This window comes from Oncorhynchus mykiss, chromosome 17, assembly GCF_057628025.1.
Source record: "Oncorhynchus mykiss isolate SJ-2025 chromosome 17, ASM5762802v1, whole genome shotgun sequence".
Classification (NCBI taxonomy): Eukaryota; Metazoa; Chordata; class Actinopteri; order Salmoniformes; family Salmonidae; genus Oncorhynchus; species Oncorhynchus mykiss.
The window spans coordinates 33,781,847-33,798,812 of record NC_143038.1 but is presented as its reverse complement, the minus strand read 5'-3'; the positions used below and the strand labels follow the sequence as shown (position 1 = coordinate 33,798,812).

The 16,966-nt window shown below is 43.4% G+C and overlaps 2 protein-coding genes across 14 annotated transcripts in view; both read left to right on the top strand.

Annotated features, from left to right (window-relative positions):
- Positions 1-1,387: 1,387 nt before the first annotated feature.
- Positions 1,388-7,252, top strand: fblim1 (filamin binding LIM protein 1). Of its 4 annotated transcripts, none has more exons than XM_021570318.3 (8): positions 1,388-2,306; positions 3,030-3,424; positions 3,621-3,778; positions 4,679-4,778; positions 5,047-5,216; positions 5,314-5,492; positions 5,666-5,786; positions 6,024-7,252. In XM_021570318.3, exons 2-8 carry the CDS (start codon positions 3,034-3,036, stop codon positions 6,135-6,137), a joined length of 1,233 nt encoding a protein of 410 aa, XP_021425993.3. In that variant the 5' UTR covers positions 1,388-2,306; positions 3,030-3,033; the 3' UTR covers positions 6,138-7,252. The 4 variants fall into 4 exon arrangements, with proteins under 4 accessions (XP_021425993.3, XP_021425994.3, XP_021425995.3 ...); XM_021570319.3 differs by having other exon boundaries at positions 1,692-1,876; XM_021570320.3 differs by having other exon boundaries at positions 1,692-1,880.
- A 4,111-nt stretch (positions 7,253-11,363) lies between these two features.
- The window catches only part of LOC110494951 (msx2-interacting protein), a 31,564-nt gene continuing 25,961 nt past the window's right edge, over positions 11,364-16,966 (top strand). For 3 of the 10 annotated variants that reach the window (XM_036948169.2, XM_036948165.2, XM_090205259.1), the window contains exon 1: positions 11,364-11,733. In XM_036948169.2, coding sequence (XP_036804064.2) covers positions 11,651-11,733 — 83 coding nt within the window. In that variant the 5' untranslated portion in view covers positions 11,364-11,650. The remainder of the gene's footprint in view (positions 11,734-16,966) is intronic. The other 7 variants (XM_090205258.1, XM_090205254.1, XM_090205257.1 and 4 more) reach the window with 4 other exon arrangements.

Below are 16,966 nucleotides of genomic sequence, written 5' to 3'. Positions count from 1 at the left end.
GTTTGCTGTTTTATAACCTCGTTTGGACCTGTGAAGGGAGGCCTAACCCTGCTTACACAAGGGGACTGATGTTTGTTTACTCTTATCTTCTCTTGAATTATTAACCAGTCTATTACCATAGTGACAAGGGTGTGGTTGCTAGAGCCACAGATATACAGTTTGTTCCCTGGCTACGTGACTTATATTATTATATAACGTTGCAGTAGATTTGTGGCGTAGCTAGGTATTGTATGCTATTTAGCTTTACCAGATGTCCAGACCATTCAAAATAGAACAGGTGTGTGTGTGTGTATTGTCTGTTTGCAGGCCCACCTATGGTGATCATTTCTATTATTTAGGAAGCGTGGCAATACAGTGAGAGAAGGCGGGTGAATACAGAGTTAGCAGTTCAGTGGACGGTAAAATGGGGGGGGGGGTGATTAAAAGGAGACGTAGAAGATAGAAGTTGAGTCGAAGAGCAGAGGGAGAGGTGTGTGTGTGGTAACTGTTGCCTGCACTGGGTGTACCTTGTCCTTTTAAAAACCTGTCATCAACACACCCAGTTGCACAACTCTAGGACATTTACATTTTAGTCATTTAGCAGACACTCTTGTCTAGGGCCACTTGCAGTCAAACAGGAAGTACAGACATGCTTCTTGCTTTATCGACTAACCTGAAAGAGAGAAATGAGACCGTGTTTGGTTTATGATGCCAGGGCTATGGCTAGGGTTTTAAATAGTTGCAGATGGAAGCAGATTAGAGTTGAAACCGGGTATTAGATATAGGCCACAGGAAGGGCCTTGTTTATTCAGTAGAAGGGGTTCTACTGAATCAACTAAAAAGCCATTTATTTCATAGAGATGTAACAATATGGGCTGTTTTCCTACAATGGCCATCTCCCCTTACCCAATCATATAAGTTGCGTTGTCAGCTTCCCCCTTTCTGCATCTGGGTTTCTGGGTTCTTGAAGAAGAAGGGGGGGGGGGGGGGGGCTGTGGGGGAGGGGCCTAGATTTTAGAGGCTGATGTCATCACTGAGCATGCTCCCTCTTGCAGCTGTGACATCACCGCAGCGGCAGCATTCCATTCTTCAGACACTGGAACAACACAGACCCCCTGACCCAGCTCCCCCTCTAGCAGCTCCCCTTCTCTCTTAAGCCACTTCTCTCAGTTTAACCTCTCTCACTCCGTTCTCTCATTTCTCTCTCACATCATCTCTTACACAGTTCTGCACTGGGCCTGTGCCTTTCTCCTTTTCACCCTTCCATTATCAAGCCCCCTATCTTTTCTGAATCTTTCAACGTTCAGCCTCCCCCTTCTCTTGCACAAGCTTCTCTCTGGCTGGAATGAGGGTGCATGCTCCACAAGGTTACGCTCCACTCAACGGCAAAACATTTGCTGATAGAGCTGATAAAGTCCGACTCAGGAGAGGAGAGCTCATACCATAACAGAGCTGATTTCTAACTCTCAGACATCCTGTAATCTCTCTCTTTCTCTCCGTCTGTACCGTTTCATTTTTGCGATGATTCGTTGCACTGTAATGTGTTTGTTCATTTACTGCTGCTATTAGTCCAGACACTGATTGAGGAAGGGGTTTGAATCGAACTTTAGTGAGAAGTAGACTTGTACTTTCTTTAGCCCTCAGCATTCAGTATTGGGGAAAAGGTCATGCGTTTTTGTTGATTTACAGCACTGCATTTGAGACCAATAGTTAGTCGAGGCTAAACGAGAGAGCAAGAGTGAGTGATAGAACTGAGCGGGGGATGGGAAGAGAAAAATGAGGGGGGGGCAGACTCAATGAGGGAGGTAGGGAAAATAAAACCGACAGAACAATGAGGGAAAGCGGAGAAGGAGAGAGTGGGCAGAGGAGAGCTACAGAAAGAGGGCAGCTGGAAAAGGCAGGTACAGTCACATCCTGTTGGATTTCGAAAGATAAAGAGGGAGGAAAAAAGAGGGAGGCCAGCATGTACTCTGTAATACTGTACGTGCTGTGCGCATTACCGACGTGTGTGAGTGTGCCTGTGCGCCAGACTGCTTGTCTGAATGTGTCATGCTTTTTACTGCACTTTGTTGGTGATTAACTGTTCACCTTTTACGGTTGGGAAAGCGTTGTTGTCATTCAGCGGGAAAGGAAGGAGGAGGGGGAGAGAGAGAGGGAGGGAGGTGCAGGAGGAAAAGGAGTGGCTTTCTGTAGATAGCTGTCCTTTCTGCCAGAGCTCGCCCTCTCAGTGGCGGTTTAGGAGTAACAATAGAGGAGCAGACCGGGAGTGCCGAGACGCAGAGAGGGAAAGACAGAATACAGAGCTGACGCCCACATTTTTCACTCAGGTACGTAACGGCACAGTAGAAGATCGGATTTGATACGGAGAGGAATGAGGTTTTAGTTTTTCACTGTTACACTTAGGCCATTATTAGGAGTCTCATTTCAAAGTAGTTAGGCCGCAGAGAGGATGTGAGGCTTTGTGTGTGTGTGTGTGTGTGTGTGTGTGTGTGTGTGTGTGTGTGTGTGTAGTGTGTGTGTGTGTGTGTGTGTGTGTGTGTGTGTGTGTGTGTAGTCATGTGAGTGTGTATTTTTGACTGTTCAGGTAGGTTTTTCATGCATGAGTTCAGCACACTGTATGTATGAATATTTTAGAAATGTTTGTGTACATGTACTATACTGCATGAGGGAGTGAAGCAGGTATGTGGTGTTTAAATGTTACAGGTTATGTCAGCTGGTGTAAAAAGTTATTTTGGCACAGTTGACAGAGCGTGTACACCGCCACACCTTGATGAAACGGAAGTTCAAGAGGTGACAATGCGAAGTTCTTTCTTTCTTTGGTGGGCTAAACATTCTGTGCCCTGACAGATCAGCCATACGTTCTGTACGTTCATGTATGGGTGAGTGTTGAAACAGCAGAGATGACTAGGCATTCAAAAGACACCTCCCACCGGAATTTAGCACCATCGGGCCTCAGTGTGTTCAATAGTCTCGACGGTATGCCTAGCTTGTCCCTCACACGTGCTAGTTACGGTGGGACGTTATGTTGTGCGTTGCATTCTGTGTTTCAGCATCATGGCGTCGGCTGCTCCGCAGAAGAGGATGGTTTCCTCCGTCTTCATCACGCTGACGTCCCCTTACAGAGCCACCGTCACTCAGCACCAACACACGCGCACACACAGCGCCACCGCCAATGACATGCCACATGCAGCCATGCGGGTTAGCCCAGAGGACAGCAGCACCCGTAAGCCCAGTGTCGGTGACACGCAGCATGGTTCCATACATAGGCAAGAGAGGACTCCGTCTGAGTCCCAGGGCAGTGCACAGAATGGGGACCAGAGCTCCACACCTTCCCTGGCCAGACCCTCAAAACCCAAACCTCCACCCAGCCCAGTGACCCCTAACCTCACCCTGGGTCTGGAAGACGCGCAGCAGACAGATACCGCAGCATACAAGGGTCCTGAGGGTAATGAGGAGCAGCCAATACATTAATTACAAAAGCTGTAATTTTGTTGTGAAGAAATCTAGATATTACAATTTACACGTGACAGGATTGTTATGAATGATAACAAAGTACATTTTAAAATAGTACGTTGACCGGCAGGGTTGTGATGCTGAATGCAGTGTTATTATTGCTACACTGGAACCTCTTTTCCTCACAGAGCTCCCTCCTCCACCTCCCCTTCCTCCTGTGTCTGTGGATGCTGAACTGACGGAGGATCTTGCACCTCTCCTGCCTCCTCCACCCGTACAGGAGACGCCAACTGCTCCCATCCTCCGACCTATGTATCCAGACAGACCAACAGTGTCTGAACAACCGGTAAGATTGACCCTAGTATTCTACATCCCATGCCATGTTGTTGCTAGCCCTGGCACGATGACCGTAGAAGTTGGTAAGGCTGTACAAACCGATGTGGGGCCAGGCTATATTATTGCCGTTCAACGCCCTCCATGTTTAGATTTCTTCTGACAATACTACATAACAGTTCCCCATATATTTCTCACGAGACCTCATCTCTTGACCATTCTGTTGAAATGTTCAATAATGTCTTAGCAGGCCATGATACTGAGAGGTGCCATTCGCTGTGTGCAGAGACTCTAACGTGTATATGACATCCGTTGAGGAGACAACAAGGATGCATCTGTAGTACAGATTAGTGGGGGGAAACACAGCTGTCTTTTGGATACAGTGGATGACACAGCACAAAAACACATTAGCACCCGCTTCTAAAGCACTTCTACATTTTCTTTCGCAAATTTTAAAAAATTCAGAAACAGGACTGTTGATCCCTCTCAGGGAAACTTTACCCTCCCTGTCACCCCATTATTCTGTTCTCTGTTCTCCAACTCTCAGTCGAAACAATAACAGCACAAACCAATAAAGATGCCTGAATGGAGAGAGCAGTACTATTGGGTACATGGAGTGTTGTTCCCCTTTCTCTGGGGCACTGGAGAGTTTATGTATTTTTGCTAAGAACACTGTGTGTGTGTGAGACCTTTCTCCGTAACCATGAACTGAATCCCTCTCGATACAGAAAGTTTGGACAAAAAAAACCTACAAAATGCTCAAATTTTGAGACCGAGAAAATAGTGTATTGACTTTACTTTAAAATGGCACTGTTGAGGAAGGCTGAAGAATAGCGTGTCTGTGTGCCAAACAAAATGATTAGTCACGCAAGTGAAGAATCTTTGACTTAATCTCCCTTTTTTTTACCCACAGAACTTTGCAGTGAATAGACCGCCAGAGCAAAGAACACCATCTAGTGGGGGGGAGCAGAAGGAACCATCCCAGGAGCAGCTACAGATGGTGGAGAGCAAGGGTAAGGTGAAACTGTGTCTGTGACCTTATAGAAATGTCACCCGGGTATGTAACTTTTCACAATTCACCGTTAAGATGTCAGGGCTCGAATTAACCCCATAACAAATCAAGGACACCACATAACAATTGAAATATCAAATAATCCTCCCCCCACACACACACACACACACACACACACACACACAATTGTGAGAGATTTCGACATTACGCACCCTCAAGACTCAATGTGTAATTTTACCCTGCTTGATATGTGAATGTGTGCTTCGTAGAGGTGTGTGGCTTCTGCCGTAAGCCTGTGGCTCTGAGTGAAACTGCCATAGAGGCTCTGAACAGGACATACCACGCCAGTTGCTTCCAGTGCAGACAGTGCCATATCCCTTTGGCTGGTAAACTGTACTACAATAAGGCAGGAATACCACTCTGTGAGGACTGTTACCAGGTATAAACAACCTCCTGGGGAGGAACAGTACATGTTGTAGAGATTGACTTAAGATGAGGATGAAGATGATGATGATAAACTACTCTCTTTCCTGCAGGCCAGTTTGGAACTTTGCTGGGCATGTGGTGAAGTTATCAAAGACCATGTTATCCGTGCACTGGAAAGAGCTTACCACCCACCTTGCTTTATCTGTGCGACGTGCAGCCAACCAATTGGAGAGCAGAGATTCGCTCAGGGAGAGGTTGGGGAAGTGTATTGCCTCCAGGATTACTACAGGTAAACAAACGCATTACGACACAAATCTCCGTCTTCTGTTCCCGACACACTCGTGTATCCTGATTACCTGAGGATGAGAGCTACTAAATGGGCTTGATGTTGTAATTGAAAATAATTCATCATGAATACATAATAATGAAATGAGGTCCTCTTGTCTGATTTGTTTGTTGAAGGAAATACGCTCCCCAGTGTAGTGCCTGCCAGCAGCTGATCATTCCAAGAGAGGATGGCACGGACAGCTTCACCGTGGAGTGCCTGGGACGCTCCTTCCACGAGGACTGCTATCGCTGTGAGGTACAGGACACGAACAAGAGAAAGGCTCTTTATATGTTAGTGTGATATGTGTTCGCTACATTTGCATGCCGATCTCAATCAGCTGAATAATTACTGGGGATTGGTTTCTTCACAATCAGTTCAGTACAGCAAGAATAGAATAATGTTAGAATAGAATAACTTAATTTTTCCCAGAGGAAACTTGGCTGTGGCATCTGCATCTCACAACCTTTTCCCTTTTATACACCCTGTGTTCAGATCTGCAGTACCCAGCTCTCCCCAGAGCCAAACGACCATGGCTGCCATCCACTGGATGAGAGGGTGCTGTGTAAGTCTTGTCACCTGACCATGGTTCAGTCTGCCCAGCTCTAATACTGAACTCAGAACCAGGGCCCGTATTCAGGGTTTGGGAGTAACTGATTACATGTATCTGATTACAAAAAAACGTAACCTTTAACCAGGTACGTTACCAGCAATGGAATCCCATTACATGTAATGTAATCACATTACAGATACTTTTGAAAATGTACCCTCTTGGATTACTTTTAAATTTAGGAAGAATGTTTGCGAAGTGATGACACCTTTTTGTTTTCTCAATGACATTTAATTCAGCGTTGGAAAAAGGTGTACATTTTAAGTCGCTCCACCTGAGCGAGTCTGAACACAAGTCAGAGACCACTATGATGACACATCAAATGTTTGATGGATCCTTTTTGTCTCCTTTAATGCCTCTTAAGGGGAAAGTAATCTAAAAGTAATATGATTACATTACTGAGTTTGGGTAATCCAAAAGTTATGTTACTGATTGCAATTTTGGACAGGTAACTAACTAGTAACTGTAACCAAACGAATTACATTTAGAAATTACTAAACTCTGCCCGTATTCATAAAGCGTCTCAGAAAAGCAGCCACGGTCTAGAATCAGTTTTGCCTTTTAGATCGTAATGAATAAGATTGAATGGAAAGGGCAGACCTGATCCTAGATCAGCATTCCTGCTCTGAGACCCTTTATGAATACGGGCCCAGGAACCAGGGTGGGACGCTCCAACTGTGCAATGTAGCATATGGAGAGACAGGCTGAAAGTCAACGGAGTAGGTCCTGATTGGATTGTAAAGGAGAAATATCGATGAAACTGGGAAAGAAGACGAGCCTTCCTAGTTCTGCATCATGGGAATAAGTCGTTGGACTTCGAATGTAACAAACTTTCTTCATCACACAGCATTTAGAAATGATTTGCAATTATTGTTTACGTAGCAAGACATGTTTATCAATTGCCTCCTATACTTCTTTCATAATTGATACTTTTGCACTCTTTTTTTAAAAATGTTTACCCACACTAGTAAATGCACCAAAGATATTTATTCAACATACATTTTCAAGTATTTTGTCGTATGCATTCTTTGAATATTATGTAGTGCTCAGTGCTGTATGTTCATTCTCAATATATCCTTTCATATGAGAAAATAAACTAATATATTATATAGTATTGTGCTTCATTTTATTTATTTTTTGTTGCTTCCCTTGCTCTCTCCACGTTGTCAATCTTTTTTGAGACAGGCATGTTCTATGTATGGCTTGCATGCATAATTTACTCAAGGAACACAGTGAACATTAACTAAGTAAAGAAACATATTAGTTATAGGATATATACAAGGAAAATGACCTATGCAAGAGGAATTAAACCAGAGGCTGTACAGTTCTAATAAACCATGATGGGGGTGGACATGGTGTTATGCAATTTCAGAGCACAGTCGACGTGCCATTAAAACCTTCACAAATGAGTTTGGCCTACCAAGATGCTGTGGCCAATGACTTGCACAATCGACACCCTTTAGAACAGAATACTCAACAAAGCCATGATACAAATAGGCTCTTTGATTTAGGAAGAATTACGTGTGTCCTGTCAATGCACGTACATAATACATGCAGGCAAAGTGTGCCATGCCTTCTCAGCACAGGGTTGCCTTGGAATAAGCCATTTTGGGAGAATCACGGATCACCTCGGGCAACATACTAACCGAATGGCTTCTCGATTCATTAAAACCTCAGAGGCTGCATAGATGTGTTTGATAATGCGAAGTGTATAAGAGGTCATACAATAAGTTTTGTAGTGATTCCCATGTTGATGGTGTAAATAATGTTTGTCTGTGGTGCGTAATGAGGAACAACCAGACTGCAATTGACACATTTATGAAATTGCTCATTCCAGTTACTAATAAGCATGCACCAGTTAAAAAAAGAACTACAAATTGTTAAAGCACTGTGAATTGATGAGGCATTGAAAAATGTTATGGTTTAGAGGGAAGAGGCAAAAGGAATGGCAAATAAGTCTGGCTGCACAACCAATTGGCAAACACACTGCAAATTGAGAAATCATGTAATTAAACTGAATAAAAATAAGAATAAATTATACTATGAAACAAAGAAATTATGTAAAGAACGATAAGCTTTGGAGCTCTTTAAATACAATTTTTGGCAAAAATGCAAACAGCTCCATCATTTATTGAATCAAATGGCTCATTCATCACAAAACCCACTGACATTCCCAATTACTTTAATTATGTTTTCATTGGCAAGATTAACAAATTTAGGCATGACATGCCAGCAATGAACTCTGACACAACACATCCAAATAAAACTGATACAAGACAAGCATTTTTATTTTGAATTCTGTAAAGTGAGTGTGGAAGAGGTGAAAAAAGGATTGTCTATCAACAATAACAAGCCACCGGGGTCTGACAACTTGGATGTAAAATTACTGATAATAATAGCGGACAATATTGCCACTCCTATTTGCCATATATTCAATCTAAGTCTACTAGAAAGTGTGTGCCCTCAGGCCTGGAGGAAAGCAAAAGTAATTCCGTTACCCAAGTATAGTAAAGCCCCCTTTACTGTCTCAAATAGCTGACCAATTAGCCTGTTACCAACCCTTACCAAACTTTTGGAAACAATTGTGTTCAACCAATTACAATGCTATTTTACTGTAAACAAATTGACAACAGACTTTCAGCACGCCTATAGGGAACGACATTCAACAAGCACGGCACTTACACAAATGACTGATAATTGGCTGAAAAAATATTCTGGGAGCTGTTTTGTTAGAATTCAGTGTGGCTTTTAACATTATCGTCATAGTTTGCTGCTGGAAAAACGTGTGTTCCACTGGCTAAAGCCAGTGTGTCTATGAATGCGCATGACTCAACACTACACGTCAGCTACCACAGCGAGTGAAATCACCAAAACACTTAACAAAGAGCTGTAGTTAGTTTCAGAAAGGGTGGCAAAGAATATGTTAGTCCTAAACATTTCAGAAACTAAAAGCATTGTATTTGGGACAAATCATTCACTAAACCCTAAACCTCAACTAAACCTTGTAATTAATCATGTGGAAATTGAGCAAGATGATGCGACTAAACTGCTCGGAGTAACCCTGGGTTGTAAAACCGTCATGGTCAAAACATGTTGATACAACAGTAGCTAACTCTGTCCATAATAAAGCATTGCTTTGCCTTCTTAACAACACTATCAACAAGGCAGGTCCTACAGGTCCTAGTTTTGTCATACCTGGACTACTGTTCAGTCGTGTGGTCAGGTGCTTCCAGACTAACTAAACACCTTCTTTGCCTGCTTTGAGGAAAATACAGTGCCACCGTCGCAGCCCACTAATAAGGGCTGTGCAATTGGGTCCTGTACTTTCTGACGGGCCACCCCTGGTGGTGAAGGTAGGAAACAACATCTCCACTTCACTGACCCTCAACACTGGGGCCCCACACGAGTGCATGCTCAGCCCCCTCCTGTACTCCCTGTTCACCCATGACTGCGTGGCCATGCACGCCTCCAACTCAATCATCAAGTTTGCAGACAACACAACAGTAGTGGGCTTGATTACCAACAAAGATGAGTCAGCCTACAGGGAGGAGGTGAGGGAACTCGGAGTGTGGTGTCAGGAAAACAACCTCTCACTCAACGTCAACAAAACCATGGAGATGATCATGGACTTCAAGAAACAGCAGAGGGTGCACCCCCCTATTCACATCGAAGGGACGGTAGTAGAGAAGGGGGGAAGTTTTAAGTTCCTCAGCATACACATCACAGACTAACTGAAATAGTCCACCCACACAGACAGTGTGGTGAAGAAGGCGCAACAGCGCCTCTTCAACCTCAGGAGGCTGAAGAAATTTGGCATGTCACCTAAAACTTTGACAAACTTTTACAGATGCACAATCGAGAGCATCCTGTCGGGCTGTACCACCGCCTGGTACGGGAACTGCACAGATTTCAACTGCAAGGCTCTCCAGAGGGTGGTGCGGTCTGCACAACGCATCACCGGGGGCAAACTACCTGCCCTCCAAGACACCTACAGCACCGATGTCACAGGAAGGCCAAAAAGATCATCAAGGACATCAACCACCCGAGCCACTGCCTGTTCACCCCCACTACCATCCAGAAGGCGAGGTCAGTACAGGTGCATCAAAGCTGGGACCGAGAGACTGAATAACAGCTTCTATCTCAAGGCCATCAGACTGCTAAACAGCAATCACTAACTCAGAGAGGCTGCTGCCTACATAGAGACTCATATCACTGACCACTGTAATAAATGGATCACTAGTCACTTTAAACAATGCCACTTTAATAATGTTAGCATATCTTACATTACTCATCTCATTACCATCTATTGCATCTTGCCTATGCCGCTCGGCCATCGCTCATCCATATATTTATATGTACACATTATTTTCCATCCCTTTAGATTTGTGTGTATTAGGTAGTTGTTGGGGAATTATTAGTTTACTTGTTAGATATTACTGCACTGTCGGAACTAGAAGCACAAGCATTTCGCTTGCTCGCATTAACATCTGCTAACCATGTGTATGCGGCCAATAAAATTTGATTTGATTTGAGGGACCTCGGAAAATTACAATTGGCTCAGAACAGGGCAGCATGGCTGGCCCTTAAATGTACAAGGAGAACTAACATTAATAATATGCATGTAAATCTCTCATGGCTCAAAGTGGAGGAGAGATTGACGTCATCACTCCTTGTTTTTGTAAGAAGTGTTGACATGCTGAATGCACAGAGGTGTCTGTCTAAACTACTCGCACACAGCTCGGACACCCATGCATACCCCACAAAACATGCCACCAGAGGTTTCTTCACAGTCCCCAAGTCAAGAACAGAATCTGGGCGGTGCACAGTACTATATAGAACAGACACACACCCTACATTGTAAAATTGTTGTATGGTGTTTTTATACATTTTGTATTGTAGATATGTAGTGGTGTAATAATGTTGCATGAAGTACTGTTTTATAGTTTGTTTTATGCGTGATGTAAGTTCATTAATGTGTTTGGACCCCAGGAAGAGCTGCTGCTGCCTTTTAAGGACCCCTAAAAAATACAAAATAGGACTGCTTCGACTTTTGTCTAGACGGTATACAGTTTATGTCAAAATTGACCAGAATGTACTTTTCATGGGAGGTTAGGATAATTTACACAGCAGATTAGGAGAATAAAAGTACCAGGTTATGATAATTAGGTTAAGGTTAGGAAACCGGTTAGGGTTATCTTAAATGCAACAACAACAAAAAACAAGTTAAGAAATCAAGTTGACATAAACTGTATACCCTCTAGCCGTAAGTAGCTGTCGCATGATCTCGGGAGCGCGCAAGTCATGAGAAACGAAGCCGTCGTCACAGGGAAGCGCGCAGCTCGCACCCTATCTCTGGAGAATACACACACATTCGGATGGATTGGGACGGAGCTAGGCCAAGATCATTTTTACACGGACTCACTCGTCGTTCATTTTGTAAGGCGGATTTCCCGACCAGCGGGGATTAAAACGTGCTAGAGCATATGTATGAGGGGGGAAAGTAACGTACAGTATGGTTCGGGAAACCAGACACCTTTGGGTGGGAAATTTACCCGAACATGTTCGAGAGGAGAAAATTGTCGAACATTTTAAACGGTAAGTTAATGTTACGCAAGAGGGTTATGGAGAGGTAGCGCGCGTTATGTCCAATAGCTAGCCAGCTGAGCTAGCTAACGTTAGCCATCATCTACATTCAACACCAAACGGCCTCTGTTGTTTGGAAGATTTTGCTTTGCCCTTGATATTTTTAACCAACACACAACAGCGTGTCGCTTGCATAAAAAGTCACAATTTGATGGATTCCAGCAAACTGAAATGCCACTGAACGCTAGTTAGCTACCATTTTGTCGTCGCTCACTTGATGGGTAACTACAGTCTACATCATGCCTGACTAGTTAAGCATGAAAGATAGCTAACATGCTAGCTAGGTATTTAGCTAACTAATGTTATTATTAAAATGTGTTAAGACACTTCGTCTACTAGTTATGCATTTACAACGTTAGTTGGATTACTTAATAATGAATAGGTTATCAAACTGTTGCGTTAAATGCATCGTTTCTCCGCGTTCTTCTGAAGCTAGCTTCGTTTTAGATAGCTAGCATAATTCGCTAGCGAAATATGTGGTGTTTGATTGCCTGGCGGCGAGTTGATCAACTTGCCAGTAAGGTGAAATATGAAAGCCCTCGCTTAACATATGGATTTAATATTTCTATTGCTCGTTTAATGCATAATTCAACACGTATTCCCTGCAATGTTCCGCTGTTCATATCGTCCGAAAATCGGCTACCATCAATCGCACTGGATCCTCCAACGTCCGAAAACTAAAAGTTGCAGGGAGATTGCGATTATGATAAAGGTAATTTGAAAATTATACATTATACATCGTTCAGCCTAGGTTCTTGGAACTAGCTTTCAGTCTGTGATGGATTTGGGATTAAATAAATGCGGGGGCTGTCTTTCTCCAAGTTGAACCGTTCGACTTTAAAACTATATTCACAAATTACAATATGCTATAGAGTCCTCTGATTATTCACTTAAGGGTTTATACACATTTCCCATTTCCCATGTTTAACATGTTCATGACTGTTATTGTAGCCTACATGAAAAAGTAGGCGTTATTGACACTGGAATGCTGCTATGTCTGAACCCATGTAGGCCAACTATCTCCTGCCGTTGTGCCCTTGATCAAGGCACTTAGCGCCCCCCCCCCCCCCCCCCCACACACACACACACAGTAGAACTGCACTGTTAGTCACATGCTATCAAAATGTGGTCAACCCTCCATCTGGAGAACTCCTGGGTGTGCAGGCTTGGCTTTTGATCCAGCACAGAAACACACAAGTCTCCTTCATCAAGGTCCTGTTGAGCAGCCACTGTTTAGGCAACAATGTGGTTAGATCAGGGCATGAACAAAAGCCTGGACACCTAGTTGCCACCCAAAATTACAGCCAAATACTTTTGTCTTTATAAAATGATTTGTGCATTAAATGAATCAGGGATCACATTTTTTATTTTTACCTTAACAAGGCTAGTCAGTTGAGAACAAATTCTTATTTTCAATGACAGCTTAGGAACAGTGGGTAAACTGCCTTGTTCAGGGGCAGAACCACATTTTTACCTTGCCAGCTCGGGGATTCAATCTTGCAACCTTTCGGTTACGAGTCCAATTCTCTAACCACTAGGCTACTTGCCGCCTCAAATGGCTACTTCAAAGCAAGGTATCTAACTGGGCATGTTTATATATAAGACTCAAATATTACTGTTTCATGGGAGATCTATGCACAGCAAGATTTGTCTGGCTTTTTTTCTTTTTAATATAATATTTTTTACTTTGTCCAATTACATGGCTACTGTTTAATAGAGGGGGAATCCCAGCTTTCCAACAGTGCAGGTGGAAAGGTGACTAGGACCGTAATGCTTAGTTAATTCAAACCATAATTTGTAAAAGTTGACTACCCAGTTAGTCTGTTTATTTTATACCTGCTGCTGAAATGTCGCGCTCGCTGTCTCGGGCAACAGTCCACTCGCACTGGTACACACAGACGTGTGCTGAAGGGTCATTAAGATCATGGCTAGCATGTAGATTTTTTAAATTATTGATAATATTTAAGTATGCTTTCATTAATTACATTAACAAAAGTTATTAAACAAATTTCGACAACCTTTCAAATCCTCATTTTTCAACTTGGAACAGCGCTTTCAGGCTGGTGTATTTTCAGTCTGCGCAATCTCAAGCAGCCTACTGTCACACACAGATTCACAGACCAGTGGCAAATAAACTTGAACAAGGCGGAATCAGGAAATGAATGCCCACTGCATTGCTATTCAGTGCAGATTCTGCTTTGATCATGCATTTTTGTCTCTGTTAATCTGGGCCGGCGATAAGCTACTTTTATAGAAGAGCCAGTTCGCAATTCCCCAGACATTTGAAGTGCCGGTATGTTGCTCTGGCCCAAGTCAAGCACTGCTTTCAGCTAAGCGCCAGATTCAGTGAACATGAGCACTGTGTGCACCTGCACAAGGATCTAGTGTTTCAGTGTACAACTACTGAAGAGCACCTTCTTTTAGACATGCTCACTAATGTATTCATATTAAAGAAAGACTGTAGTGTAGCTCTCAAACCCTTTTCCGTACCTAGGGTTTTCACGGCTGGCTCCATGTAAACTACAATTCCGACTGTGTTTTAGTGTTTAGAAATGTTATTCATCGTTTTCCAAACATATGCTGATATGTCCCTTTCTCCTTTCACATCAGCAAGAAATAATCTTTCAAATAAAAAAGATACACCTACTGTAGCAGTTTTGCAAAGATCCACAAGCTGTGTGTCTCAGTTGACGGACTACACTTTCTACCCAGCTACGGTATTCAGAGCATGCTAGATGGATAATTAGCACAGGTGGCTGCCTATGTCTTCAGTCTGTCTTTCGTTAACAAGCAGTGTAACTTAAGATATGACTATGTGGGAACCCTTAACCCTATCAATTAAAACAAACTATAAAAGTCTAAGCCGTAATATATTTTTATGAGAATTATTTGATAAAATATTGAATTTGGACTTTACTACTAAACTCAGTATAATGAAACGTTCTCTCACTGTCAACTGTTTATTTTCAGCAAACTTAACGTGGAAATATTTGTATGAACATAAGATTCAACAACTGAGAAATAAACTGAACAAGTTCCACAGACTTGACTACAAAGGGGGGGCAAAATCAAAAGTAACAGTCAGTATCTGTTGTGGCCACCAGCTGCGTTAAGTACTGTAGTGCATCTCCTCATGGACTCCACCAGATTTGCCAGTTCTTGCTGTGAGATGTTACACCCACTCTTCCACCAAGGCACCTGCCTGTTCCTGGACATTTCTGGGGGGGTGGCCCTAGTCCTCACCCTCCGCTCCAACAGGTCCCAGGCCTGCTCAATTGAGATCTGGGCTCTTCGCTGGCCATGGCAGAACACTGACATTCCTGTCTTGCAGGAAATCACGCACAGAACGAGCGGTATGGCTGGTGGCATTGTCATGCTGGAGGGTCATGTCAGGATGAGCCTGGAGGGTCATGTCAGGATGAGCCTGCAGGAAGGGTACCACATGAGGGAGGAGGTTGTCTTCCCTGTAATGTACAGCGTTGAGATTGCCTGCAATGACAACAAGCTCAGTCCGATGATGCTGTGACACACCGCCCCAGACCATGACGGACCCTCCACCTCCAAATCGATCCCGCCCCAGAGTACAGGCCTCGGTGTAACGCTCATTCCTTCGACGATAAACGCAAATCCGACCATCACCCCTGGTGAGACAAAACCACGACTCGAAGAGCACTTTTTGCATGTCCTGTCTGGTCCAGCGACGGTGGGTTTGTGCCCGTACAGGCCTACAAGCCCTCAGTCCAGCCTATTACGGACAGTCTGAGGACTGATGGAGGGATTGTGCGTTCCTGTTGTAACCCTGGCAGTTGTTGTTGCCATCCTGTACCTGTCCCGCAGGTGTGATGTTTGGACGTACCGATCCTGTGCAGGTGTTACACGTGGTCTGCCACTGCGAGGACGATCAGCTGTCCGTCCTGTCTCCCTGTAGCGCAGTCTTAGGCGTCTCACAGTACAAACACTGCAATTTATTGCCCTGGCCACATCTGCAGTCCTCATGCCTCCTTGCAGCATGCCTAAGGCACGTTCGTGCAGATGAACAGGGACCCTGGGCATGTTTCTTTTGGTGTTTTTCAGAGTCAGTTAGTGTCCTAAGTTTTCATAACTGTGACCTTAATTGCTGTTAGTGTCTTAACGACCATTCCACAGGTGCATGCTCATTAATTGTTTATGGTTCATTGAACAAGCATGGGAAACAGTGTTTAAACCCTTTACAATGAAGATCTGCAAGTTATTTGGATTTTTACAAATTCTCTTTGAAAGACAGGGTCCTGATAAAGGGACGTTTCTTTTTTTGCTGAGTTTATAACCCATAGAAACGCATTGAATAACACATTCATAAATTGCAGAAAGTCAAAGTTTTGAAGTTTTGAATTGTCTGTCCTATATCTAGGAAATATTAGAAAGCTCAGGATTTAACCTGTTTTTGTTGGCATAAGACTACCTCCATACTTCCATTCATTTGTATGGGTTACCTTCAGACGAGTCCAGTGACACGTGGTGGCCATAGAGTAAAACTGAGAACGCCATCGTGAGAGTCTTCCCCTTCCACAGTCGGATAATATTAGTTTGTAGCCCAAATGGTTTGGGCGCTACAGACTTTAGTTGGCACATCAGCGTTACCCACTTCAGACAAGTCCCTTGGTTACTTGAGGGGGTCATAGCGCAAAACGGAGAACACCATCGTGTTTCTTGGCCAAACCGTTGGAATGCTAGCTGTTTTAATGAGGTGACAAATTTTCAGCATGTCTTGTGGTCTGACAAACACGTCTGTTCCTCGGCCACCTTCCACCTCAGATGTAGGAGGGCGACTTTATAGGCGGATGTGGTGGATTGAGACGCAGCCCATGCAAAACAACTATCTCTAGCTTAAACTGACAGATTTTATGGGGATCTTTTGTATTATATTACTTAGACTCTAAAGGATTAACCTTTTTGTTTTTTGAAATTTGTTTCTCACTGATATGAACGATGCATGTTAATATTTAGAGCAATACTCCCCCGGTCAGAAGATACTATCTTCAGTAGGCTTTAAAGGCCCAATGCTGCTGTTTTTATATCAATATAAAATTATATCTTGGTAACAATAAATAGATTTCTATTCAAATGGGCAAAAATCGCATTTTTAGCAAACCTATTTCTCAAGCACAAATTTTGCATAGACATTCGGAGTGGGGAGGGGAAAACT